This window comes from Dipodomys merriami, unplaced genomic scaffold (genome assembly GCF_024711535.1).
Source record: "Dipodomys merriami isolate MVZ:Mamm:240054 unplaced genomic scaffold, mDipMer1.0.p SCAF_9, whole genome shotgun sequence".
Taxonomy (NCBI): domain Eukaryota; kingdom Metazoa; phylum Chordata; class Mammalia; order Rodentia; family Heteromyidae; genus Dipodomys; species Dipodomys merriami.
In genome coordinates, this window is record NW_027206512.1 from 51,453,284 (window position 1) to 51,480,394 (window position 27,111).

The 27,111-nt window shown below is 39.3% G+C and overlaps 1 protein-coding gene across 4 annotated transcripts in view; it reads right to left on the minus strand.

Moving 5' to 3' along the window:
* The window catches only part of Rbpj (recombination signal binding protein for immunoglobulin kappa J region), a 200,109-nt gene that overhangs the window by 38,036 nt on the left and 134,962 nt on the right, over positions 1-27,111 (minus strand). For 2 of the 4 annotated variants that reach the window (XM_070012808.1, XM_070012807.1), the window contains exon 2: positions 14,035-14,217. The exons of the other annotated variants lie outside the window; for them this stretch is intronic. In XM_070012808.1, the coding sequence (XP_069868909.1) occupies positions 14,035-14,051 (17 nt within the window). In that variant the 5' untranslated portion in view covers positions 14,052-14,217. The remainder of the gene's footprint in view (positions 1-14,034; positions 14,218-27,111) is intronic. 4 annotated transcript variants of the gene reach the window in all.

Below are 27,111 nucleotides of genomic sequence, written 5' to 3' on the forward strand. Positions count from 1 at the left end.
TGTAGGCAAAAATACATCTGATTAGACAGTTCATAAAGATCCAGAATTTTCCCTTAACAAAAGTACGAAAGAATATCAATAATGCTAGACCACTCTTAACAGTTTAAAGTATATGTTGTTGAGTCTAGGTTGTTAGTAGTGATAAAATTCCAAAGAGGACAGGTTTAAAAGGCAATAAGTTACATGATTATTTAATAAAAATCAAAATGGGCAAAAATATTTGCTGTTACACAGAACATGGTTATCTTCAAGAAGTGGCTAAGAGCTAGGTGCTGGTAGCTCATACCTGTAATTTTAACTATTCAGGAGGCTGAGATCTGATGATTATGGTCCAAAGCCAACCCAGCAGGAAGAGTGTGAGACTGTTAGCTCCAAATAACCACCAGAAAACTGGAAGTGGAGTTGTGGTTCAAAGTGGTAGAGCACTAGCCTTGAGCAAAAAAGCACAGGAAGAACACCCAGGCCCTGAGCTCAAGCCAACGAAAAAAGTGGCTAAGAAAGGCCTCTGGAGAGAGCTAGTTTCTGTGATAGTCACGTATGAATACTTACTTTGTGAAAATAAGTTCTATTGCACCTATATAATTTCCATAAGGTATATTATTTTAATTTAGAAATGTATATGCGTATACATGTACATGTGCTTACAAAACGTTAAGGCTTTTAATGCTTGCTTAGACTGAGGGTAAACAAAGTCCTTTCCTGAACTTAATTCCTATTGTCCTCAAATTTCCTTTTAACATGGAAGTTTAGAAGCTGGCATTTCTAGTCCTCAGCTCTAGCATTGCAGGATATGTATTTTATATTAAATGAAATATTACAAGAATAGTCAAATAGTAAGTTAAATTTAAGTCCTGATACCATTGGTCCTCTTTTCCATCTAAATCTGAGTCCAGCCATTCTAACAATCTTCTCTCATTCATATTACTAGGCAGAAAATGAGGACCAATTGTGGTTCTTTCTTTGGCAAACCATATTTTTTTGGGGGGATGGGGGAGGAGTTGGTAATGGGGCTTGAACTCTGGGCCTGGGCACTGTCCCTCAGCTCAGGCTAGCACTCTACCACTTGAGCCACAGTGCCAATTCTGTTTTTTTCTGCTTATGTGGTACTGAGGAACTGAACCCAGAGCCTCATGCATGCGAGACAAGCACTCTACTACTGAGCTACCTTCCTAGCCCCACATAGCATATTTTTAAAGTAAAACTCATTAACTATTCAGTGTTGTGTAAACATGCAAGAATTCAGAATATTTCAATTGATTATTTTAAAAACTGGCTTCCTTTGCCTATTTCACCTGAAACTGATACAAAGAGAGTATAGAATGGTGTTAATGTATTTGCCTGCCAGGTTCTAGTTCCTTTTTTCACTTTAATCATTCCACCCTCATTTATGTGGCTGTTTAGTAGTTACGATATCAGGCACTTGACATGGAATACCACAGCAACAAACAAGAAATACAGTCCCTATCTATACAGCAGATAGGAGACAGGCATTATAGAGTAAACTTTGCAAGGAAAGCTTGCCTCTACCCCCACCAATCTTATTAGGTATTATTATTCCCTAATCAGAGAAGAAACCTGCTTGGCAACTACCCTGTCCAAGCTCACACATACTGGGAACCTTGGTTTGAAATGTAACTTGGAGTTTCATGTTTATGATTTTCCATACAATCTACTCCCAGGTAGAATTTTTACATTCAAAATAGAATTGTACCTCAAGTTCTCTTCTGGTCACTCAAATGTGAACAGGATGACAGACATGAACTTTTATGCTAGGGAAAAAAAAGGACTCTAAAACTTTCTGTGACATAGCCTAGATCTGGGTTGCTATGGGAGGTTGTCAAAAAAAAATCTGAAAAGAAACCTTTTATAAATCTTCCCAACTGTTCAACTATTCAATAAGGTTTGAAAAGGTAAAAATTAAATATTTTTGCTTAGTAGAAAGTGAAAACCCACTTTCTAAAGATATAAGAACACAATCCAGGAACCATACTTTGTTGCATAATATACACAGACACATGTATAAGCACATGTAACTATTATAAATTTGGCAATAACCTCCAGAACTGACTACCGCACACAAGACTTAAAATTGTAGTAAGGACTGTCATAGTCTCCTGACTTTAGTGTTTGTAATCATAAATCACAATATTGAAGCACATTTTTAATTGAAAAAGACTATGAATCTGCATAGACTTAGTTTAATCAAGTTTTTTTTCACTCCTTGCTTCCACCAAATTATGACTGGTCAATTTATTTTTATCTTTATTATTCTGTCAGATCTGGGGCTTAAACTCTGGTCCTGGATGTTGTCCAGTTTTTTGTGCTCAAGGCTAGTGCTCTACCACTTGAGCTACAGCTCCATTTCTGGTCCTTTTTTTTTTGTTTTGTTTTTGCGGGAGTGGGGGGTGGGAGGGGGGAGGGTTCCTGGCTTTCCTGCTAGGGCTTAAAACTGCGACCCTCAGATCTCAGCCTCTTTTTAAGCAGCTATGATACTGCTATAAAGTTTAATGTAAGGTAGTCCCCAGCTTATAATAGTCCAATGTGAGCTTTTTTTTTCCAACTGTATAATGACTCATTCTTCTTTTCTCTAGCTAGCAATATACTGTAATATTCTCTTGAGATCCTGGGCAGTGTCTGTAAACTACAGCTTCTAGTTAGCTTATGGGATCATGAGACTAACCAACCAAGACTTTACAGTGTACTCACTGTACACTTGCTTAGCATGCATGAAACCCTCGATTTGATTCCTCAGTACCACATAAGCAGAAAAAGCTGGAAGTGACATTGTGGCTCAAGTGGTAGAGTGCTAGCCTTGAGCAAAAGCTCAGGGACAGTGGGCAGGCCGTGAGTTCAAGCCCCAGAACTGGCAAAAAAAAAAAAAAAAAGGTACTAATGTTTGAACTTAGAAGGTCTCAGGCTGGCTTGCTTGCCAGGTTTGTAGCATTGTCTGGTTACTTTGGAGATAAAGACTCACAGACTTTTCCGCCCCACTGGTTTACAGCAGTAATCTTCCAGATCTCAAGTCTCTGGAGTATATCGAGGATTACAGGTATAAGCCACCAGCCTCTAGCTAAAATCACTTCCAACTTGAGGTTTTTTCAACTTAATATGTAGGGTTAACCACAAGATGATCCCTATGTTGTTGAGAGGCATTTATATTTAAATTCATCAGTGGATCTGTCATTATTTTCCTTTTAAAACAACAGATACACCGGAGTATTTATGGAGATAACATAAGGCCAAATGTACAAAGGAAAGACTATGATTCAAATTTATAAGAACAATATGCTGAAATAAGGACACAGGATGACCCATTGCAACAATGATACTCACAAAACACTATGTTGGAAATGAACCTTACAACTTTGGGGGGAAGGAGGGAGTGAGGGAGGTAGGGGAAGGAAGGGCTAGTGGGAGAAAAACAAAGGAGGGAATAACAATACCTAACAAGAAATGAACTCATTACCTTACTGATGTCACTGTAACCTCTTTGTACAGCATCTTTACAAGAAAAAAAAAAATTTTTTTGTCGGTTGGGGGGCTTAAACTCTGGGCTTGGGCGCTGTCCCTCAGCTCTTCAGCTCAAGGAGAGCACTCTACCACTTGAGCCACAGTGCCATTTCTGATTTGAGTGGTTTATTGGAGATAAGAGTCTCACACTTTCCTGCCCAGGCTGGCTTTGAACCGTGATCCTCAGATCTCAGCCTCCTGAGTAGCTAGGATTACAGGTGTGAGCCACTGGCGCCCGGCTAAAAATTTTTTCACAAAGAAGCATGTGTGCACACGTATGTGCTAGCACACATGTGTACTAATACTGGGACTGAGTATGGCCCCTGAGCTTTTTTGCTCAAGGTTAGCACTCTACCGCTTGAGTCAAAGTCTACTTCCGGCCTTTTGGTTGTTACCTGGAGATAAGAGTATCATAGACTTCCTGCCTGGGCTGGCTTCAAACCACATCCTCAGAGCTCAGCCTCCTGAGTAGCTAGGATTACAGCCATGAGCCAGTGGCCCCTTTGAATTAAGTTATTTCCAAGTAGCCTGTCATTATGGGGGGAAAAGTGGTGATACACTCATTTTTAAAAACATGTAAAAAAGGGCTGGGAAGGTGGCTCAGTGGTAAAGTGCTTGCCTTGCATGCATGAGGCCCTGGGTTTGATTCCTCAGTACCACGTACGCAGAAAAATCCAGAAGTGGAGCTGTGGCTCAAGTGCTAGAACACTAGCCTTGAGCCTTGAGCCTTGAGTGGAGGGACAGTGCCGAGGCCAACTGACCAAAAAAAAAAAAAAAAAAAAAAAATCCCTCAAAGCCAAGCCACGTTTAAAAAAAAAAAAAAAAAAAAAAAAAAACATGTAAAAGAGAATAGTATAGATACCTTGAGTTAAAAAGAGAAAATATTCAAGAGGTAAAATGAAATTATAACAATTCTTATGATCCAAACATGAAAGAGACTTCCAAATATTTCATGTAATATCTGTACATCAATTAGGAAAATTACATTTTGCTTGCATGTTAAAACTCCAATACATTCATTATAAATTGGAAACTATGCTCTTTTGTTATCATGTTGGTAGTGAATAAATGTACATCTGTGATAATAAAGTCCAAAAACAATCAGAAGAAGTAAATTTAACTACAATTCAGAGCTTACAGACTTTCTTCAAAAGTGCATTTAAGCCATTAGAAACTGTCAGTCTGTCTTCATGTCCTGCTTAGACCAAAAGAGTAAGCCCAGGTGCCAAAGAGCTCTGAGAAGAGATAAACCATACAAAGGAACAGAGGTTGAAGGGCAAGATCTCATTAGAAGCAATCTTACCCCAAACCCACTTTTCCCCTAACCCACTGACAATCACCAGTCCCTTTGTTCACTGAATTTTTAACTCTCACTTCTCACTTGACCTGCCTGGTTCTGTGACTCCAAAGTTGACCTTATTCAAGATTCACATTATTTATTGCTCTTTTACAGGAAGAATGCAGTAAAAGTTCTTTTATATTTTGGTTTGAATGTATCCTCCAAACTTCACACATAATGTAATTCCCATTTTGACAGTGTTGGGAGGTGCTTAGGTCACAATGGCTCTATGCTCATGGGTGGATTAATGTAACTATGGGATTGGATTATTGTCATATCGTGTTTGACCACCTCTTACCCTCCAATACAGGCAACTTTTTACACAGGGATGTATAGCATGGGTTTTGATGCAGAAAGATCTACCAGGCAGAGTGATAGCATGGCCCACGTGGTAGAACAGCAGCCATGAGCAAGAAAGAAAGCTAGAGTGCAAAGCTATGAATTTAGTGCCAGCATTAAATAAATTTCTATTTTAAGAGAGAGAAGGGGAGGTGGACAGGAAGGGAGGGAGGGAGCAGAGGGAGGGAAAGAAGAAGTGATAGATCTACCAGATATAATGGTAACATCTTGGACCTCTCAGCCTATGTATTATAAAAAAAATAAACTTTTTTCCATAAATGACACAGCCTATGGTATTCTGTTACAGTGGAACAAAATGGACTAAGACATTCACCAATGTTAGTTTGGTTCTGATAGCTTTCAAGACTTAATTCTATTGTTCTGACCACTATATTATAACTCTATTAATACAGACCAAGCACAGGGTCCGGGCTGAGATGTGTATGGGGTAGGTTTTCACTGTGAACACAGCCTGTAGTAAGTAACAGGAGACCAATAAGGTCTTTATTCTGAAACAGAAATACTACTTGTCCTGGGTCAGCTCTTTTAAATCTGGACAGCCTCCAAGGATCTAAGATTTATTGTATTTTCATAGCATCCTCCTCATTGACCCTCGTTTGTCTTTCACTTCTCACTTGACCTGCCTGGTTCTATGACTCAAAAGTTGACCTTATTCAAGGTTCACATTATTGTTCTTTTATAGGCAGAATACAGAGAGAATTCTTTTGTTTGTTCAAGTTGCAAGTAATGAGGGAGGAAGGAGGGGAAAGGACAGAAAGGAGCTGGGCAGTACAAAGAAGGGACAGAGAGTAAAGGAAGGAGACAAAACTGGAGCCAAGAGAACAACAACACGAGTTTAAGAAAGCTTGCTTGAGGGAGTGTCAGAGCCACCAAGGCAAAAAGAAACAAAAGAGCAATGAAGGATCTAGAAGCCATAAAAGGGCAATTGTCCACTGCCTAGCAAATCAAATCTGGTCAATCCCAAGTACAGAAATGCTTTCATTGGAATACAGAACTTTTTTTCTGTGGAATATGAGCATAGATCACAATTGGCCTTTCCCTACTCACTGTAAATTATTATGTAAACTACTTCTAAACAGTTCCAGGTCTTAATCAAAACCAAATTAAACACATATATGTATATGCCATGCTCACCCTTCTGTGCTTTCAGCTATCCTATAGCTTTAGAATCCATATCTGTGAAATGGGAATGTGGGTGAGCTCATGAAGCAAGGGTTAATGAATGGGAAACACTGGGTAGAGAAACACCTTAAGCACAATTCTCATTAAAGGTCAATGTATAGGGCTGGGAAGTTGGCTCAGAGGTAGAGCACTTGCCTTGCATGCCTGAGGCCCTGGGTTCAATTCCTCAGCACCACATAAGCAAAAAGAAAAAAGCCAGAAGTGTTACTGTGGCTCAAGTGGTAGAGCGCTAGCCTTGAGATGAAGAGCTGAGGGACAGCGCTCAGGCCCCACGACCGGACCCCCCCCCAAAAAAAAAGGTCAATGTATACATAACACAGACTTTTCAGCCTTCACTCATTTTAAGCCCCCAAAATCACTGGTACATGATAGGACAGACACATACCCTTGTTCTTGACTAACTAAAGCTATCTACCTGTGTGATGATAATTTTGTATACTCTGTAAAAAATGTTACAAATGGCCTTTGACTGAAAAAAGGTTCTCTATCTTTGCAAGAGCTATCAATCTCCAATTCAGTAATGACAAATAAGAAACTAAGACATTTCAAAATAAGATTGTGTATCTAGTCATTCTCTATATTTGTAAATTAAGAGGTTGAAAATGGCGTCTTATACCATGGCAAAATAGTATTTAATTAAAAGTGCATTTAAAGACTGGTGCTAGGGCTGGGAAGGTGGCTCAGTGGTAGAGCACTTGCCTTGCATGCCTGAGACCCTGGGTTTGATTCCTCAGCACCACATAAGCAAAAAGAAAAAAGCTGGAAGTGGCGCTGTGGCTCAAGTGGTAGAGCGCTAGCCTTGAGCTGAAGAGCTGAGGGACAGCGCCCAGGCCCAGAGTTCAGGCCCCACGACTGGATCCAAAAAAGAAAAAGAAAAGACTAGTGCTAGTGGTTCATGCTTGTAATCCTATCTTCTAAGAAGGCTGAGATGTTGAGGATTGAAGTTCCATGCCAATCTGCAGATACAAGAGCTTTGTAACCTTCAAATAACCAACAAAAACTGGAGGCAAGGAGTAGTAGAACACTAACCATGAATGAAAAGGCCATGACAAGCTCTGAGTTCAAGCCCCAACACTGGCACCAAAAAAAGGTGAATTCATTGGACAAATACATACTGAAGGCCAGGGATACAGAAATCAACTAAATCTACAAGCAATGGCCAACATGCATGGGCATACCATCTGAACCATGAATGATCCACCAATTTTATAATTCCTGTTTGTCCTTGTTGGGCTGATATGTGTATACTACAATGTTCAGCTTCTCTCTTTTGTGATGGAGCCTCCAACACTTTTGTGCCTGGGATCAATCCAGGCCTTTCAAACTCAGACTCCCAAGTACTTTAAGATGACATGCATATCTTACTGCACCCATCTCTGGGTTGAGAAGGAGTCTTGAAAACATTTGTGCAAGGCAAAAAAAAAAAAAAATTTGTTTTTGAAGGTCCTGTGTCTGGAACTCTGGGCCTGGACACTGAGTTTTTGTGCTCAAGGCTTGTACACTACAACTACAACCTGAACCACAGCTCTACTAACCAGCTGTTTTGTGTGGCTAACTGGAGATGAATCTAGACTTTCCTGCCTGTGCTGGCTCTGAACAGTGATTCTCAGATCTCAACCTCCTGAGAAGCTAGGGTTACAGGCATGAGCCACAGGCACCTGGCACAAAATTTTTGTTTGGTTTTTGTCTTTTAGCTCAGAAGTCAGGCATGGTGAGATACCACACCTGGCTTCATCCATGCTATGTACTTGCTTCTGTCCCTTGCCTGACCCAAACTACAATTTCTTAGGTACAAGTAAATTTTCCACAGAAGTATCAACAATAAAGGAATCTTAATAAACTAAATTTAATACACATTTCATCAACCTAGTTATTTAGCTTCTACTACCATCTTAATATTGTAATTTACCTTCATCATCACAATTATGATAGCAAAACATCTTTTTAAAGATATTTTTAAAAATTAGACTAATCATGGTTGGAGGATTCTGATTTTCTTAATCAAAAGTATGCTAAAAATCCTATTTAAAAAGGAATACAAGCCGGGCGCCGGTGGCTCACGCCTGTAATCCTAGCTACTCAGGAGGCTGAGATCTGAGGATCGCGGTTCAAAGCCAGCCTGGGCAGGAGAGACCATGAGACTCCTATCTCCAATAAACCACCAGAAAACCGGAAGTGGCGCTGTAGCTCAAGTGGTAGAGCGCTTGCCTTGAGCTGAAGAGCTGAGGGACAGCACCCAGGCCCAGAGTTCAAGCCCCACAACCGCCAAAAAAAAAAAAAAAAAGGAATACAGTAAGAATCAGTACTCTTGCCAGGCACTGGTGGCTCATGTCTATAATCCTAGCTACACAGGAGGCAGAGATCTGAGAATTGTGGGTTGAAGGCAGCCTGGGCAGGAAAGTCTGTAAGACTCTTGTCTCTAATTAATTAACCACCAGAATGGCAGAATTAGAGCTGTGGCTCAATTGGTAGAATGCCAGCTCTAAGCAAAAATGCTAAGGGATAGGACTAGGGCCCTGAACTCAAACCCCAGTACAAGAGCATTAAAAAAAAAAATCAGGGAGAACAAAGGAAGGGATCACCTTGAACAAGAAGCATGACCTTTGTACAACTACTTAATAAAAAAAGAAAAATGAGCTGGGCACCAGTTGCTCACACCTGTAATGCTAGCTACTCAGGAGACTGAGATTTGAGGATCACTGCAAAGCCAGCCTGGGCAGGGAAAGTCCATGAGACTCTTACCTGACTCTTATTTCCAAGCTCCAGTAGTAGAGCACTAACTAGCTTTGATCACAAAGAGACTCAAGGTCCAGGACCTTGAGTTCAAGGTCCAGGACCAGAAGAGAGAGGAAAATAAAGAATGAAGTATTTAGTGCTCTTAATTATGAAAAACAAAACAATGCTACTGAAAAGAATATCAAGAATTAGAAATCTGGGAAAGGACAAGGGACAGCTGGCAGTTGAGGGAGGGGTGACCCTGGAGAAGCAAAGATGATAAAGGAATTCAATTCTTCCATACCCCAAATCCACATGACTGACTGGTTATTACTTTATCTTCTATTATTCAAAATATAACTTCTAAGGAATATATCAGAGAAGGAAATAAGACCTTCTTGATCCTTTCCAAGAACTTTGGCCGAGACAAATGAATTATGCTTATTATCTTTTGCTATCCTCTTTGCCAAAGGATTCTTGCATTTTTTTCAACTCCTAAGTTTAGAAAACAATTACACAAATTCTGTTCCTATGAAACAATTTACCAGCAGTCTTCATTCTCTTACTGCTTTTTAGCGAAGAAGTAACTGTATATTAGACACAATCTTAAAACATATGTATGCTGACAATGCCCTATTATGAAGCCTTATATATTTAAAAATATTCACCAGAGGGTGCAGAAATGGAGGGAAGAAGAGTGAACAAATGTAGTCATGGTATTCAGTATATATACTATGTGAAAAATGAACTATGTAGCTTGTGGGCAGAGATAGGAGGGAGAAACTAAGGAAAATGAAGGAAGGAGTGACATTGTCCAAAAACAACTGTACTCATCAGCTGGGCACTGGTGGCTCACACCTGTAATTCTAGCTCTTCAAGGAGGCTGAGATCTGAAGATCAAGCTCAAAGCCAGCCTGGGAAGGAAAATCTCTCTGAGATTCTTATCTCCAATTAATCACAGAAAAAGCTGGAAGTGGCACTATAGTTGCAGTGTGCTGGCCTTAAACAAAGGAGAGAGGTCAGGGACAGCACCCAGGCCCAGAGTGAAAAAAAAAAGAAAGGAAGAAAAGAAGAATTGTACTTATAACCTGACTTATGAAATAACCCCTTTGTTTAACACCGTAAAAATAACAATAAATAATATTTTTTTAAAAACACACTCAGGGGGCAGGGAAGGTAGCTCAGTGGTAGTGTGCTTGCCTTTCATGCATGAGGCCCTGGCTTCAATTCCTCAGCACCACATAAGCAGAAAAGGCCAGAAGTGGCGCTGTGGCTCAAGTGGTAGAGCACTAATACTGACCTGAAACACTGGGAACAGCACCCAGGCCCAGAGTTCAGGCCCCACGACCGACCAAAAAAAAAAAAAAACACTCATCAGAAACTCTGACCATCTGCAATAGATCTACAAATTATCTCTTGTTATAAGGATATTATACTAGGCATAGACACTATTCCAAAAAAAAAAAAAATGTTTAAATGTCACCAGAATCTTTACAAAAACAGAAACCTTAATATTTTAAATGTTTGACAAGTATCTTACTAATGATGCACCTTTATATATTTTCCAAGGCAAACAAAGTAGACACATACAAAAAAATGAAACAAAAATCAAAACAAGACATGGAAGCTGAACTTTTAAAAGTGATGTTATTAGAAGCCATACACTGGAATCTATCCTGGTTATTTTAACAAGCAAAACACCATGTTAACACTAATTTCATCTCTGAGGAAGCCTAAGTCTATGGTAAAACAAAAACGATTTCCATCAGTGGTGCTGTGGCTCAAAGTGGCAGAGCGCTTCTCTTGAACAAAAAAGCTCAGGGAAGCACTTAGGCAGGCCCTGAATTCAAGCCCCATGACCACCACCAACAACAACAAAATCTTTAGTTGGATGCAGGTACCTCACACCTACCTCACACTTATAATCCTAGCTAGTCAGGAGGCTGAGAACTGAGGATCACAGTTCAAAGCCAGTTCAGGCTTATTAACCACCAGAAAACTGAAAGTAATGCTGTGGCTCAAAGTGGTAGAGAGTGAAAAGAGCTCAGGGACAGAGCCCAAGCCCTGAGTTCAACCCTCACCAGCTCACACTCATGCTTGCGTGCTCGTTCTCGCTCGCTCTCTCTTCTCTCTCTCTCTTTCTCATGCTCTCTCTCTCTCTCTCTCTCTCTCTCTCTCTCACACACACACACACACACACACAATATTTCAATCAATATCTGCACTACTGCACATGTGCAAGTGTGTGTGCCTATGTGCAACAGTACTGGAGTTTGAACTTAGGTAGGTATGCTCTATAACTTGAGCCTCTTTTTGTTTTAGTTATTTTTCAAAAAGAGGCTCAAGGTTTTGGCCAGCTAGTATTGCAATCTCACTTTGCCTCCCGCATAGCTGCGAGGACAGACACTCTACTACAAGAAAGAGGAAGACTCACAGTAGGCAAATGTAAAATAAAACTTAAACTTGGCGCATCCTGATTTGGCACTTAATAGTCATCACTATCCCTGTCAAATCAATTTTTGGTTCCTACATGCCCAGCCCTTCATAACTGTATTATGACATAATATAAATATATAATATTATACAATTATATAATAACATGCTTATGCTATCACATACTTCATATGTAAGTCTATACTTTTTTCCAGACCATTCTCACAGCCTGTCAAGATAACAAAATAAACGGAAAATATTAAAAAAATGAAACATGTTCTTCTTCCAAGTTTGTTTCTAGCCAGGTGCCAGTGAGAGAGATCTAAAGGTCAGTTTGAAACCAGCCAGGGCAGGAAAGTCCATAAGACTCTTATTTCCAATCAACTACTCAAAAAAAGCTGGAAGTAGTGCTATGGCTGAAGTGATAAAGTACTAGCTTTGAGAAAAGCAGGTCAGGGATAATGCCTAGGCCCAGAGTTCAAGCTCCAGGACCAGCAAAAAAAAAAAAAAGAAGTTTCTAAGTTTGCCTATGTATCAAAATACTCTGCAAATTTTAAACAAAATAAATGAAGGCCCAATGCTACTCCAGAAAAAAATTAATCTGAAGTAGTTAAGTATAATACAGAGAAATATATCTTGTAAACAACACATTGAATGCTATCATGAAATAATTACGTTTGAGGAACTCTTTTTTGGAGGATAAAATCTATTATGTCATCACACATAACATTCTGGGTTGAGATGAATGGCTGCATGGCTAGTAGTTGCTGACTTACTTAGAAGATAATATTTTAATATTCAATATTTTTCTCTTAGCTTTAATTCCATTAAAAATTTAACTGTTTTAATGGCATATGGTAGCCTGGTTAATATAATGGACTTTACCGGTGTATTTCTAGCCAATTTTTCAGCTCATGACTTTAACCTCTCTATCTTCCCAACATATGTCCATTCATTTTCTAAAGGATAAAGCATTCTGTCAGGCACTAGTGGCTCATGCCTGTAATCAGGAGGTATGAGATCTGAGGATCACAGTTCAAAGTTTGTGAGACTCTATCTCCAATTAACTAACAAAAAAGCCAGCATTAGAACAGAAGAAGAAAAAGAAGGAGAAGGAGAAGGAGAGAAGGAGAAGGAGAAGGAGAGAAGGAGAAGGAGAAGGAGAAGGGAGGAGGAGGAGGAGGAGGAGGAGGAGGAGGAGGAGGAGGAGGAGGAGGAGGAGGAGGAGGAAGAAAACAACAGAATTCTGAACTTTATAACATTAATAAATTCAACTTATATCTGGGTTGTCTCACTCGTAACACTTTTTTTTTTGGTCAGTCATGGGGTTTGAACTCTGGGCCTGGGTGCTGTCCTTGTGCTCTTCAGCTCAAGGCAAACACTCTACCACTTGAGCCACAAAGCCAGGCTGGCTTTGAACTGTGATCCTCAGATCTCAGCCTCCTGAGTAGCTAGGATTACAGACATGAGCCACCGTGGCACCCAGCCTTCTAACACATTTTTTTTAAGTTTACTTGTTAAAGTGAAACCCTTCTGTACAACTACTTAAAATAAAACTTTAAAATATAAAAACTTGGTAGCAATCACCTAGTACAAATATAATCAAATACTTTTGCTTACATTACAAATACAATTTTATAAACATAAAAACCTTAAAAGATTTTTGGTGGCTAAGTGGGTATTATAAAGCCCAAAATTACTACTACTAACAAATAACAGTAAAACTACATACCATAAGTATATGATTAACACATATTCATATATGAATATATATGAAAAGAAGTCATAATATTTGTATTTAAAAATCATTTTCCTTGGGGCTGGGAAGGTGGCTCAGTGGTAGAGCGCTTGCCTTGCATGCCTGAGGCCCTGGGTTCGACTCCTCAGCACCACATAAGCAAAAAGAAAAAAGCTGGAAGTGGCGCTGTGGCTCAAGTGGTAGAGTGCTAGCCTTGAGCTGAAGAGCTGAGGGACAGTGCCCAGGCCCAGAGTTCAGGCCCCACGACTGGACCCCCCCCCCAAAAAAATCATTTTCCTCCAAGCAAAATTTCTTTAAAAAGAGTAAAACTGTATTAAAAATGCCTAGAAATGTTTTTATTTGGTCAAAGAAACCAACTAAAAATGTAACCAAATGTTTCCTATTTAAACTACTATGAAATGACAGAAAAAAGCTAGTCTATGATGTAAAGCAGAAAGATAATTACATACAAACTAACACTTGAATAATGGCTGAACTATTTCGTAAAAGATATTATAGCCCATTACCATTAAAACTTATGGAAAATATCTACCCTTGCATCTCCTATAACCTTATCTCAAAATGGAAAAAAAGCCAATTATAAAGTTTTAGTAACAAAAGAAAACCTACTATAAATTCATAATCATTTTTGCAATCTAAATACTAGAGTATCAAAATATGCAATAACTAAGTACAGAATTATGAGTGCTGATTCTATCCATGACCTTGGGTCACTGGGAGATTTCTAAAAGCATACCTTTTAATCCACGCCATGGTACTTCAAGAACATGTTAAGGTAAGTCACAGCTTGGAACACTTCGATGCACCTCAAAACACCTCAGCCAGAATATCTGTATCATTCTCCTTTTCTTTTGAGATCATAATGGTTCCGAAGAACTATAATGCTTCCATTTGAATGATAGTCTCATAATTTCAATGACTTAAAAACAAAAACAAAAACAAAAAAATAAGGACTTAAGTGTTGGTCTGTTAAGCCACTAGTACAGTGTTAACTGGCTGCCACGACTAAGAAAAACAAAGCTGTTGCTGCTACTACTACTGCTATGAAATACTGCCATTTCAAATGTGAATCCTATGAATGAAAAGTACAAGCATTAGCCCTCACTATAGAGATCTTAATAGTTAGTGAAGCCCCACAAATCTCTCTGACTCAATTATGTCTTCAGTTTTTGTTTTCCTCAAAAAAGGTAAATAACTTGCTAGGTGTCAGTTCATCTCTAAATGACAACTATTCCACATGGATTAAATGAAAGCTGGATTCTACCATACACTGAAGACACTGGCCAGAATTTCCTTCAAACAATGTCCTCTTGGTGTTATTATGTACTATTACGGAATCATTTAACTACATGGAAGTCATTAAATTGAAAACAAGTTCCAGTTTCTAATGCTTATTGCTATTAATAAAATAAAATGCATACAAATAAACAGATTGGCTTTGATATTGTGAAATAAATATTTGGTCTTCATTCCTGTTTTCTTGGCATGTTTTCTAAAATCCTTACAATGGTCTAAGTGGTGTGTCTTTTTATATGCTAATAAGTTAAGTGAGGAGAAGCAACTCCATGGTAGCTTCAGGATGCAGGCTGGTCACCAGAAATAACAAGGAAGGATTAGAGGTTTTCTTTGAAGAAGAGAGGGGGGTGAAAGTCAAATTGATTATAAATGAACAATGATTTAATCAATCAAACCTATGTAACGAAGCATCTACAGGAAACACAAAAGGTGGCTGGGTGCCAATGGCTCATGCTTATAATCCTAGCTTATCAGGAAGCTGAGATCTCAGGGTTATAGTTTGAAATCAGCCAGGATAGGAAAGTCCTTGCAACTTGTATCTCCAATTAACCACCAAAAAGCAGGAAGCAGAACTATGGTTCAAGTGGTAGAGCACTAGCTGTGAGCAAAAAAGCTCAGGGACCAGCATCCATCCAGATGAACCCAAAAAGGGGAGAGGTTCCAGGATGGTGTGATATACCCATGGGAACATGGAACCCCCAAAGCCCTTCTCCCCTAGGATGCCCTACTCATCTGGTGTTCATTAGTACTCTCTGTAATATCCTTTAAAATAAACCAGTAAACATAACTGTTTCCCACAGTTCTGCGAGCTGCTCTAGCAATTTAATGGATCTTGAGGAGGGGCTAAAGGAGCTCTGGTTTATACCTCATCTATTTGAAGCAAAACAGGTAAAACAATCTGAAGCTTGTGATTAGCATCTGAAGGGAAGAAAGCAGTCTTTGAGACTGTGGGGGTCTAAGTAGTTTCAGAGCTGAATTGACCTTGGATACTAAAATGGATGGGAAATGGCTTGTTTGTTGGGGGAAGGGGGACTTATCAAAGAAGTTTGTGTTAATGCTGTCAGGCGGAGGAAAACCTGCTGGCTTTGAAATGACTAGCCACCAAGTTTTACTGCCACTTTGTGATTGCCTTAACTAGGCCCTGCTTTCCACTTAACTTTTTCATATTAAAAAAAATAAAGATATCCCATTATTAAAATACAGTAAGAACAAGATGTATCCTATCTACTAAAAATTCACAATACCTTTGTAAGTTTAATACCTTGCAGTTTCCAGGAAGAATAATGGGTTAATGACACAAAGAAAATAAAAACTACAATTATTGAAAAATATACACACTGTCATAAAACAATTAAACTTATTTTAAGATAACAGAGCAGGAAGCTTTTAATAAGGCTAAGCCACAAAGGCTTCCAAAGAAGACAGTAGATAAGAAAAGTTCAGTTTCATTCTAAGCATGGAGAAGAGCTAGTGAAAAGGTACACACACAAAGAATGGAAGAGGATAGTTTCACAGCTATGGAGAAAATAAAACTACTTCCTCTTTGAAAGGGTACAGGTAACTGATGGAAATCTTTTAAATCTAAAATGGGAAAATAACCGCTTGTAGACAAAATGGGTTACAAATGTAGACCATTCTTCAGAGAGTTACTGAAGCATAACCCCACCCCACCAAAACAAACAACAATAAAACAACAGAAACAAGGGGTCTAGTTAAATGAAATCACTGAAATATCACTGTCTTCAGCCAGAACCATATTTTCAAATTAAAAACCATATTAGTACTTCATATTCCCTCTAGTCTTGCTTAAGTTCAGTTTATGGCTGTGTGTGTATCTGTATCTGCCTGTCTGCCTATCTGTCTGTCTGTCTGCATGCCTGCCTGGAAAAACATGTCTCCTCCTAGAAAAACATTACACTGTTTCCTACAATCTGCTCCTCTAAATAAATATAGCTTACATACAGCTACCAGATTTAATAGCTCCTCCCCTTCACAAAAAAATGTAACCATCTTAGTCAAGATATAAATACATTAGAGGGCTGGGAATTGTGGCTTAGTGGTAGAGTGTTTGCCTGGCATGCATGAAGCTCTGTACAACATAAACAGAAAAGGCCAGAAGTAATGTTGTGGCTCAAGTGGTAGAGTGGTAGCCTTGAGCAAAAGAAGCTCAGGGACAGTGCCCAAGCCCTGAATTCAAGCCCCAGGACGAGGACGACGAGGACTATTACTACTACTACTACTACTAATAATAAAAACATTAGATAGTAAAGAATGAAAACTAAGTTCTGATATTGTATGGAAAGAGAAGGTAGAAACCCCCACAAGGGTGAAAGTAGAGATGTAGCTCAAGTGGCAGGGTGCCAGGCAAGTAAAAAGCCAAGCAAAATAAGCCACAGGTATCTCATACCTGTAATCCTAGCTACTGAGGAGGCTGAGATCTGAGGATCACAGTTAAAAGCCAGCCAGCACAGTAAAGTCCATGAGATTCTTATCTCCAATTAACCATCAAAAACCCGAATTAGAGCTGTGGCAAGTGGTAGAGCAAAAAAAGCTCAGGGATGGCACCCAGGCTCTGAGTTGAAGCCCCAGTACAGACACAAGAAATACAAATAAAAATAGCTGAACCCATCACTAGGGCTCAGTCAGTCAGTCAGATGAACGCAGCCTAAAGGAAGAGAAGTGTTCTACCATGTGAGTTAATAATGGCATCTCCTTGACTTGTTTCAGCATGTCACATAGTATGTAGGCCTGGTTACATAGTTTTATAGAAATAACCTAGTTTAATGTGCTTAGTCCTCAGAAAGCAAAGGAGGGCCTTTAAATAATCTATAACAAAACAGATATAGGAGATATTAGTAATTCAAGCACAACAAATAAATAATACAAATGTGCCTCCTTTCTTACTATTATCTTCTAGTATATCCTTTCCTTCTAGTATATCCTCTACTACCAGTAAAAGCCAGTCAGATGTAACAAGACAGAAATAACCTAGATAAGTGAAATACACATTTACATCTACTATCAACAATAAGCACTATATAAATTATGACTGAAAGATTAACATAAACAGTAAAAGTCATAACTACTAAGTTACTGAAATATGTATCTCCAGAGGTTGTGGGCTTTATCTTTTTCTCACCAGCAAGTTTTAAGTCAGTGATTTTCAATTCAGTACTTTGAAATTTTTCACTGAATTTAATCACCTATGATTATATGCCTAGTTTCTTAAATAGTGCAAAGTAGGAAAAGAAATACCATATATGAGGAAAGACTTGGTCTCATCATAGTAAGAATATAATAATTGACATGAAACAAAATATATTTCTCTATCAGCAACTTACTGCATATACACAGAAAATAGTCAAGATTAGAGTTTAAGGGGATGGACCAGACTCTATTAGAAAAATTACATGTAGACCAGGCTCCGGTTGCTCACGCCTGTCCTAGCTACTCAGGCAGGAGGCTGAGACCTGAGGATCGTGATTCAAAGCCAGCCTGTGCAGGAAAATCTATGAGACTCATCTCTAATTAACCACCAGAAAATTGGAAGTGGCCTTGTGGCTGAAGTGGTGGAGCACTAGCCTTGAGCTGAAGAGCTCAGGGACAGAGCTCAGGCCCAGAGTGCAAGTGCCACAACAGAAAAGAAAAGAAAAGAAAAAAGAAAAGAAAAGAAAAAAAGAAAAGACAAGAAAAGAAAAGAAGCCGGGCGCTGTAATCCTAGCTACTCAGGAGGCTGAGATCTGAGGATCGCAGTTCAAAGCCAGCCCAGGCAGGAAAGACTGTGAGACTCCTATCTCCAATAAACCACCAGAAAACCGGAAGTGGCACTGTAGCTCAAGTGGTAGAGTGCTCGCCTTGAGCTGAAGAGCTGAAGGACAGTGCCCAGGCCCAGAGTTCAAGCCCCACGACCGACAAAAAAAAAAAAAAAGAAAAGAAAAGAAAAGAAAAGAGTGTAGGCTGGGAAGGTGGCTCAGTGGTAGAGTGCTTGCCTTGTATGCATGAGGCCCTGGCTTCAATTCCTAAGCACTACATAAGCAGAAAAGGCCAGAAGTGGCACTATGGCTCAAGTGGTAGAATACTAATCTTGACCTAAAATGCTGGGGACAGCACCCAGGCCCAGAGTTCAGGCCCCACGACTGGCAAAAAAAAAAAAGAAAAGAAAAAGTACATGAGGTAAATTTGCCATGAAGTTGGTAGTACAGATGATTTTGCTAATATACTATACCTCTAGGCTGGATTAATGAAATGCAAAATTTTCCAAAAAGCTAGTCAGGAAAACATGTCCTCAACTATAATTCATCTCATTTAATAAAAGTTCCTTATTTATTGTTATGTCTTTCAATGGGTGAGAGAAAGAGCACAAAAATAAAAAGATTGGGCTGAGGATGTGACTTATTGGTAGCATGCTTGCCTAGCACTGGCAGGACCTTGGATTTGATCCCCAGCACCATAAAAGGGTGGGAGGGAGGGAGGGGAAAGAGGAGATCACTGACTTCATGGAGAAAGTGTCATGGACTTTCTTTTCTTTTATGCATGACTTGGGACTTGGGACTTGAACTCAGGGCCTGGGCACTGTCCATGAGCTTCTTTTGCTCAATGCTAGCATTCTACCACTTGACCACAGCTCCACTTTTGACTTTTTTGGTAGTTTGGTAAAAAGAGTCTCACAGACATTCCTGCCTAGGCTGGCTTCAAACTATGATCCTCAGATCTCAGCCTCCTGAGTTCAGGCATGAGCCACTGGCACCAGCTTATCTTTGACTTCTTTAATAAAAAGCATGTTATGAAAATATAGTAACATTATCTGCTAAAGAAATGGTTATTTAACTAAACAAAGTAAGATTTCTGAAGAAAGCATATGATTCCATTACACAAGATTTGTTCCAGCTTTCATTAACAACCCTAAGAAATTGAAAACAATCACACAAAGTACTACAGATGTCACAGATATGGTTACTGCTGTGAAAGAACACACCTTTAGGAGACAGTGAGAAACCATGAAAATCTGTTGTGTGACATAAATAGTTTTGTTAATATTCTGATCAAAGGAAGTGAAACTTGACAAGTTACATACTAAATGGCCCCCAAATTAGCAATTCACTTTCATATGAGGACAATTCAATTTCTATACTATGAACATACTCCCAGACAATATATTAACAACAACAACAACAGAAACCCATCTACAATGTCTCAACAGTACTAGATGGAAATGGCGGCTGGGGAGGGATGGGTGCCAATATCAAAAGGAGTAACACTGATCATGACATATTGTGCTATTCATAAACTGCTTGACAAATGGTAACTCCTTTGCACAACTACTTAAAGCAGGCATCTCATTCAACAGAAATGTAGAAAACAGCCTGTAATCCCAGCAGTTGGGAAAATGAGGCAGGCAGATCATGAGCTCAAGATAAAAAGTCAACCTAAGCATACACAGCAAAACCTTGTCTTAAAAAAACAACAACAACAACAACAACAAAAACGTTGCCAGGCACTGGTGGCTCACACCTGTAATCCTAACTACTCAGGATGCTGAGATCTGAGGATCGAGGTTCAAAGCCAGCCTGTACAGGAAAGTCTGTGAGACTCCTATCTCCAATTTAACACCAGAAAACTGGAAGTGGCACTGTGGCTCAAGTAGTAGAGCACTCGCCTTGAGCTAAAGAGATCGGGACAGTGCCCAGGCCCAGAGTTCAAGCCCCACAACAACAAAAAAAAGTTCACAAAAGTCAAAATGCTAGAGGGTTGCTATAATCCTAGCTACTCAGGAGGCTGAGATTGCCGTTCAAAGCCAGCTCAGACTTCTGTGAGATTCTTATCTCCAATTAACCACCAGAAAACCGGGAAGTGATGCCATGGCTGAAGTGGTAGAGTGCTAGCCTTGAGATGAAGAGATGAGGGAGAGAGCCCAGGCCCAGAGTTAAAAAAAAAAAAAAAAGCTAAACAGATAAAAGGAATTTTAAGAGAATAGTTGTGGGGGATAGGGCAGCAATAGGTTTAGAAATAAGAAGTATCCACACTGGGTGCTGGTGGCTCATGACTAAGCTATTCAGGAGACTGAGATCTGAGGATCAATGTTCAAAACCAGCCCTTGAGATGCTTAACTCCAATTTAAGCATCAAAAAAAAAAGCCAGAATGGAGCTGTGGCTCAAGCAGTACAGCAGTAGCCTTGAGTAGAAAAGCTCAAGGACAGTGCCCAGGTCCTCAGGACTAGAACAACAAAAGAATAAGTACCCTCTCACTGGAACAGAGCAGACCACATTTCCCTGTAGACACCAACTGTGGGAGCATTTAAGTTCACTAAGTCATTTTAATATCGACATCACATGTTGTTACCAGGTGTGATCTTTCAAAAGTATACTGAGTTAGTGTGACTGGGAAACTATACAACATAAAAGTGAACCTCAGTAGGCCCTAATAGGGACCAGTGCTGTCGGATAGAAATAGTATTTCTGCTTCCCTTGTGATTACAACTATCAATGACAACTGTGAAGTCCCAAAAGAAGAAAAGAAATTTTAACTGCTTCAAAACTTTAACTATGTATATATAAACTGGTCAAGAAATTAAATGTTATACAGAGGGATTCTCTAACTCCCTAATATTTTTTGGCTAATTATTCCATTGGTAGCCTATATCTGCTCAGCTAAAATTTGGTTATGAATCAGAAGTAACTCAGTAAGAATGTTTTTATATCTATAAGTAACTGTGGGTAGTTAATAACTACAAATCACAAAAATTGTTATTTTTTACATATATGAAAATCCTCCTGAAAGCATGTCTCATGTAATAAAAACACAGATGTTAGACACAGCTTAAAACTTTTAAAATCACTAAGAAGGATGGTAATTAATTTAGCAATTTTTAAGTTAAAGGGAGAAAAAAAAAAGGAAAACTGGAGGTGTGGCTCAATTGGTAGGGCATAAGAAAATTAGTGGAAGCCGGGAGCTGGTGGCTCACGCCTGTAATCCTAGCTACTCAGGAGGCTGAGATCTGAGGATCGTGGTTCAAAGCCAGCCCCGGGCAGGAGAGACCGTGAGACTCCTATCTCCAATAAAACCACCAAAAAACCAGAAGTGGCGCTGTAGCTCAAGTGGTAGAGCGCTCGCCTAGAGCTGAAGAGCTAAGGGACAACGCCCAGGCCGAGTTCAAGCCCCATGACCGACAAAAAAAAAAAAAAAAAAAAAGAAAAAGAAAAAAAGTGGAAATGTCATTCTGAGTCCTGATCTCAGACAAAAAGAGAGAGAGGAGAAAAAGACAAGATAAAAGAGACTGAAGTGGCAGAGTTTTTGCCTAGCCTTTGTGAGACCTGGGATCCATCCCTAGCACTGATGATAATAACAAGAATAGTGGCTTTAGTTTTTTAACCTGTACATTGAACTTGTTTTTCCTGGACATACTCAATATTTAACATTTTATAATCAATAGTATATTAAGCACTAACTTTATAAGGAAAATCTATTTTAATGACATATATTATCAACTGCAGAAATTTGCTAATATAGGATGTAATACCTTCTCAAAATAGTGAACACATCCTCAATATTTAACTGGCTTTTTGCTGTTGTTCTTGTTTCTTTTACCCATTACTATTCTACCTCTTCCCTCTTGGTTTTCTTTTTTTTAAGTATACATTTTCTAGGAGTCTAGATGTTTTGATCTAAAAATATAAAATACCCAGGTGCCAGTGGCTTACACCTGTAATCCTAGCTACTCAGGATGCTGAGACCTGAAGATCATGGTTTGAGAAACTAGCCCAGGCAGGAAACTCCATGAGACTCTTGTCTCTAGTAAATTACTTTAAAAAGCTGGAAGTGATGCTATGGCTCAAGTGGTAGAGCACTAGCTTTGAGCACAAAGAGGCTAAGGGACAGTCCAAAGGCCCTGAGTTCAAGTCCCATGACCAGAAAATAAAATAAACATAATATAAAATACAAAATGGATATTAGAATTTAAATTATAGCATAAAATGTAAAATTATCAAAAATATTTTTATAATCACAGTGCAATTCCAGGTGACATCTTTTTTTGGGGGGGAGGAAGGGGTCCGGTCGTGGGGCCTGAACTCTGGGCCTGGGCACTGTCCTTCAGCTCTTCAGCTCAAGGCTAGAGCTCTACCACTTGAGCCACAGCACCACTTCCGGCTTTTTTCTTTTTGCTTATGTGGTGCTAAGGAATTGAACCCAGGGCCTCAGGCATGCAAGGCAAGCGCTCTACCACTAAACCACCTTCCCAGCCCCCAGGTGACATCTTTAATATCTAAAAATAAAGCAATTTATAACCTAACATTTATAGCTTTAGACAGCAGACGTAAAGTGTCATCATAACACCATAGTAACTGAGCAAAATTCTGATGACAAACTATGTCTCTATAACACATCATAAACTTGTAATTTACCTTCCCACATACCAAATAACGTTTGGGAAAAAAATTAAAATAGTCCAACAAAAATATTCCAGATTGGGTTAGAACTATGGCTTAGTTGGTAGAGCGCTAGCCAATGAGTGAAAGTATCAGGTACCAAGTTCAAATCCCAGATCCAAAATGAAAATTCCAGATTTTCCCAAAATCAAGAAAAGGACAGTGTAGCAGCAAGCATTACCTGAATAAACTTTCAGTGTGCATCATCCTAATCCTCTCTCCCTCAAAAAACCATTCACCTTGCCAGGCACCAGTGACCAACTCCTGTAATCCTGTTTATTCAGAAATTTGAGATCTGAGGATCTTAGTTCAAAACCAGCCCAGGCAGAAAAGTCCAAGAGACTCTATTTCCAATTAACTAGTGAAAAACTGAACATGGAGCTGTGGATTGAACTCAGCCTGGGTGCTATCCCTTAGCTTTATTAGCTCAAGGCTGGTGCTTTACTACTTGAGTTGACTCTTCTTTCAACTTTTATATCTATTATCTAGTGGTAGGAACATTCCATTTTCTCTCCTTCCATTTTCCCCAGAGATTCTGGAATAGTCAGCTACAATTACTTAACACTTTACTACCAGGGCACAAGAGTCCTAAGTGTAAGTGTGGTACCAGAATTAAGGAGTAGGAGTAGCGTAAGCCAGGAATGACTGTGTCTAGCCTGAGTGGGCGAGAAGGTGTGCAGTAAGGACATATGCTGGTGACTAGGCCACTCTAACCAGAAGATAAAGATCTGAGCAACCTAAGAATAGAACGACAGCAGAGGGAATTAGAGTAGGTAGCTTCAGAACTGAGCATTTATAAATTAACACTGACAGCAGCACTCTACCAATCAGGCTCAGAGGGGAAGGATGTGCATTCTTGGTTTGCACATAAAGGAAAAGGGAGGAAGGGTACATGTTAAGATTAAAAGGCAGCCGCGTCATATAAATAGAAGAGTAAAAAGAAAGGCATATGCCTCCCCCTCCTCCAAAACAAATCAGGAACAAGCTCAGCCTATGAAAGGCTCGACAACTAACCAGCTGTAAATCACCTAACCTGCTCAAAAGAGTGATACTGCACTTTAGAACATGACTAGTAAAATCTTTTCCAAGTGAGGTTTCCTCAATCTAATGGATTTAATATTCACAAGTATCAGACAGAGGTCACACAGGATGCAGTTATATTATTTCACAACACAGAAAAATATAGTATAAATAAAAGAGCCTAAGGGTAAGAATGGGGGGGGGGGGGATAATGACACAACACAGAATCATATTGCAACAAATCATATGTCATCTTTCACCAAATCCTTTAAAAGATAATATTCTCTTTAAAGAATCTTCTTTAAAGAATCCAATTTAACCAACAAAAGCATTGCCAAAATTCAAACTACATCTTCACTTTAAGAATGCTCTTTGGAAGGGCTGGGAAGGTGGCTCAGTGGTAGAGTGCTTGCCTTGCATGCCTGAGGCCCTGGGTTTGATTCCTCAGCACCACATAAGCAGAAACAGTGGGAAGTGGTGCTATGGCTCAAGTGGTGGTAGAGCGCTAGCCTTGAGCTGAAGAGCTGAGGGACAGTAACCCACGACCACCCCCCCCCCAAAAAAAAAGAATGCTTTTTGGAGAAGTTGATTACTTACAAATTTCAGTGACCTTTCCTTTGGCTTCCTCCTACAATACATATTCTAACACTGTTATACTTTTGTTTTCCAACACACTGAGTTTTAACATGTTTTATATTTCACTCTGAAAATATAGTCCAGAAATGGCAAAATGGGGGTCAGTTTCTATGTGGGTAATAGGCAGGAAAACCACTAGGCAGGAAAACCACTCTACATTGAATGTCAACCTCAGGACTTTAAGAGCCACCTAGTGGCAGGCATTGTAAAACCCATTTCAAACATTCATTCACCCAGTAACATTTTGACTGAGGGTAGTCACTTCATAATTATACAAGGTAAAATATTGCTGTGGTCCTTTTGGAGCTCACTTTAGACAGACAGTGGATAATCAACACAAATTTATATAAATGCAGTATTACACCTACATATATATACATATATATAGCAATATTAAGTGTTATAGCAAATATACAAAAATAAATATTTGACATTTATTAAAGTCGAAAATAAAGCAATCTTAAAAAATAGGTTTTCTTGCTGGGCACCAGTGGCTCGTGCTGTAATCCTAGCTACTCAGGAAGCTGAGATCTAAAGATCTCAGTTCAAAGCTGGCAGTAAAGTCCATGGGACCTAATCTCCAATTAACCACCAGGAAACGCAGAAGTGGTGCTGTGGCTCAAAGTGGTAGGTAGAGTGCTAGCCTTGAGTGAAAGAGCTGAGGGACAGCACCTAAGTCACAAGTTCAAGCTCCAGGACTGACAAAAAAAAAAAGTTTTCTTAAACCTTATCTCATCATCCAGGTTTTTTCCCCTACCTTCTCTTTTGTATACACCTCTAACTTTATCCTTTCAAGTCCATATTTTAGAAAAGAGGAAGAGAACTTATATATTCAACACCCACTTCTCCCCAAAAGTTAACCAGATAATTTTATCTTTTATCTTACATAATCCTCACATTAGTACCATAAAATATTTTCTACTTCTTTTTTTTTCAATAAGGGAAAGATTTAGATTTAAGTGACATGCTCAGCTACAAATCTACATTTGTGATGGATATTACACTGATTCAAAGTTTGCTCTATGCTGTCTCAAAGAGCTGTTCTGCCTCTCAATTACTAGGCCCAACAACATCACCCTTGATTATGTTTCTCTATTGTTTCTACCAATTTCAACCTATCTTACATGTTTACTACACACAGCCTCAAGTCAAAGCCTTCAATCTCTTATTCCTATTCTCTATGTCCTTGATTGGGTTTCAACATCCTCAGAGGCTCCACCACCACTTTTCCCATTTATTTAAAATGATCAGCTTACCTTTTCTAAGAACTCCACACTAACTAAATAAAGATAATCATTTAGCCAAGCACCAGTGGCTCATGCCCGTTATCCTAACTACTAAAGGAGGTCAAGATCTGAGGATTGTGGTTCAAAGCCAGCCCAGGCAGGAAAATCCATGAGACTTTATCTCCAATTAATCACCAGAAAACCAGTAGTGGTGCTATGGCTCAAAGTGGTAGGACACTAGCCTTGATCAAAAAACAAACAAAACAAACCCAAAAAAACTAAAGGACAGTGCTCAGACCCTGAGTTTAAGCCTCACGACTGACCAAAAAAAAAAAAATGCAATCTTTACACCTGTGCTCCCACCAACACTACACATATGTGAAAGCAGTTACTATAATTTCTTTTATATTAACGTTTTCTGTGTGTTCTACTAAATCACTGGCTTCACTAAATACTTTACCCTTTCTTTCTTTTCTTCTTTTCTTTCTTTTTCTTTCTTTCTTTCTTTTGGGGGGGGAGGGGGTTGCCAGTTCTGGGGCTTAAACTCAAGGCCTGGGCACTCTCCCTGAACATTTTTGCTCAAGGCTGGTGCTTTACCACTTGTGTCACAGTGCCACTTCAGCCTTTCTGGTGTCTAACAGGAAATGAGACTCCACAGACTTTCTTGCCTGGGCTGGTTTTAAACTCTGATCCTCAGATCTCAGCCTCCTGAGATTAATACTAACACCTGGCTTCACTGAATCATTTCTTCATCCTCTTTACAGGACCAACACAAGGAGTCTCTTCTACTCAACAACTGTCTCTTTAATAAATATATTGCTATTGGAATAATACTAAAAGGCGAGCTTTAGTGGCTAACGTTCATTTTCCAAAGCCTTCCTCATGTTTCTGCTTAACTCCAGTTGGTGCAAAGATTAGCAGCTGTGTACAGAACTGTGTAACATTTTATATGAAACTTTTTCTCACAATCAAAACTATGACTTGTAAGAAGTATGCTACAAAACAAGATCTTCCTGTCTTTGCCGTTTTCCTAAAAAGAGAATGCCTCTGTTACAATGCACAAGCCAGCCTCAAGGTAATACCTCTAGAGGAAATTAGGCTGTGTCAAAATTAAGTTGTTTGTAACATTTTTACAAACCACAAAACTCTTTTAGCATTGGTTCTACATTTCACAAAGCAATGTTGCATTTCTATAACAATGTCTCTACTAC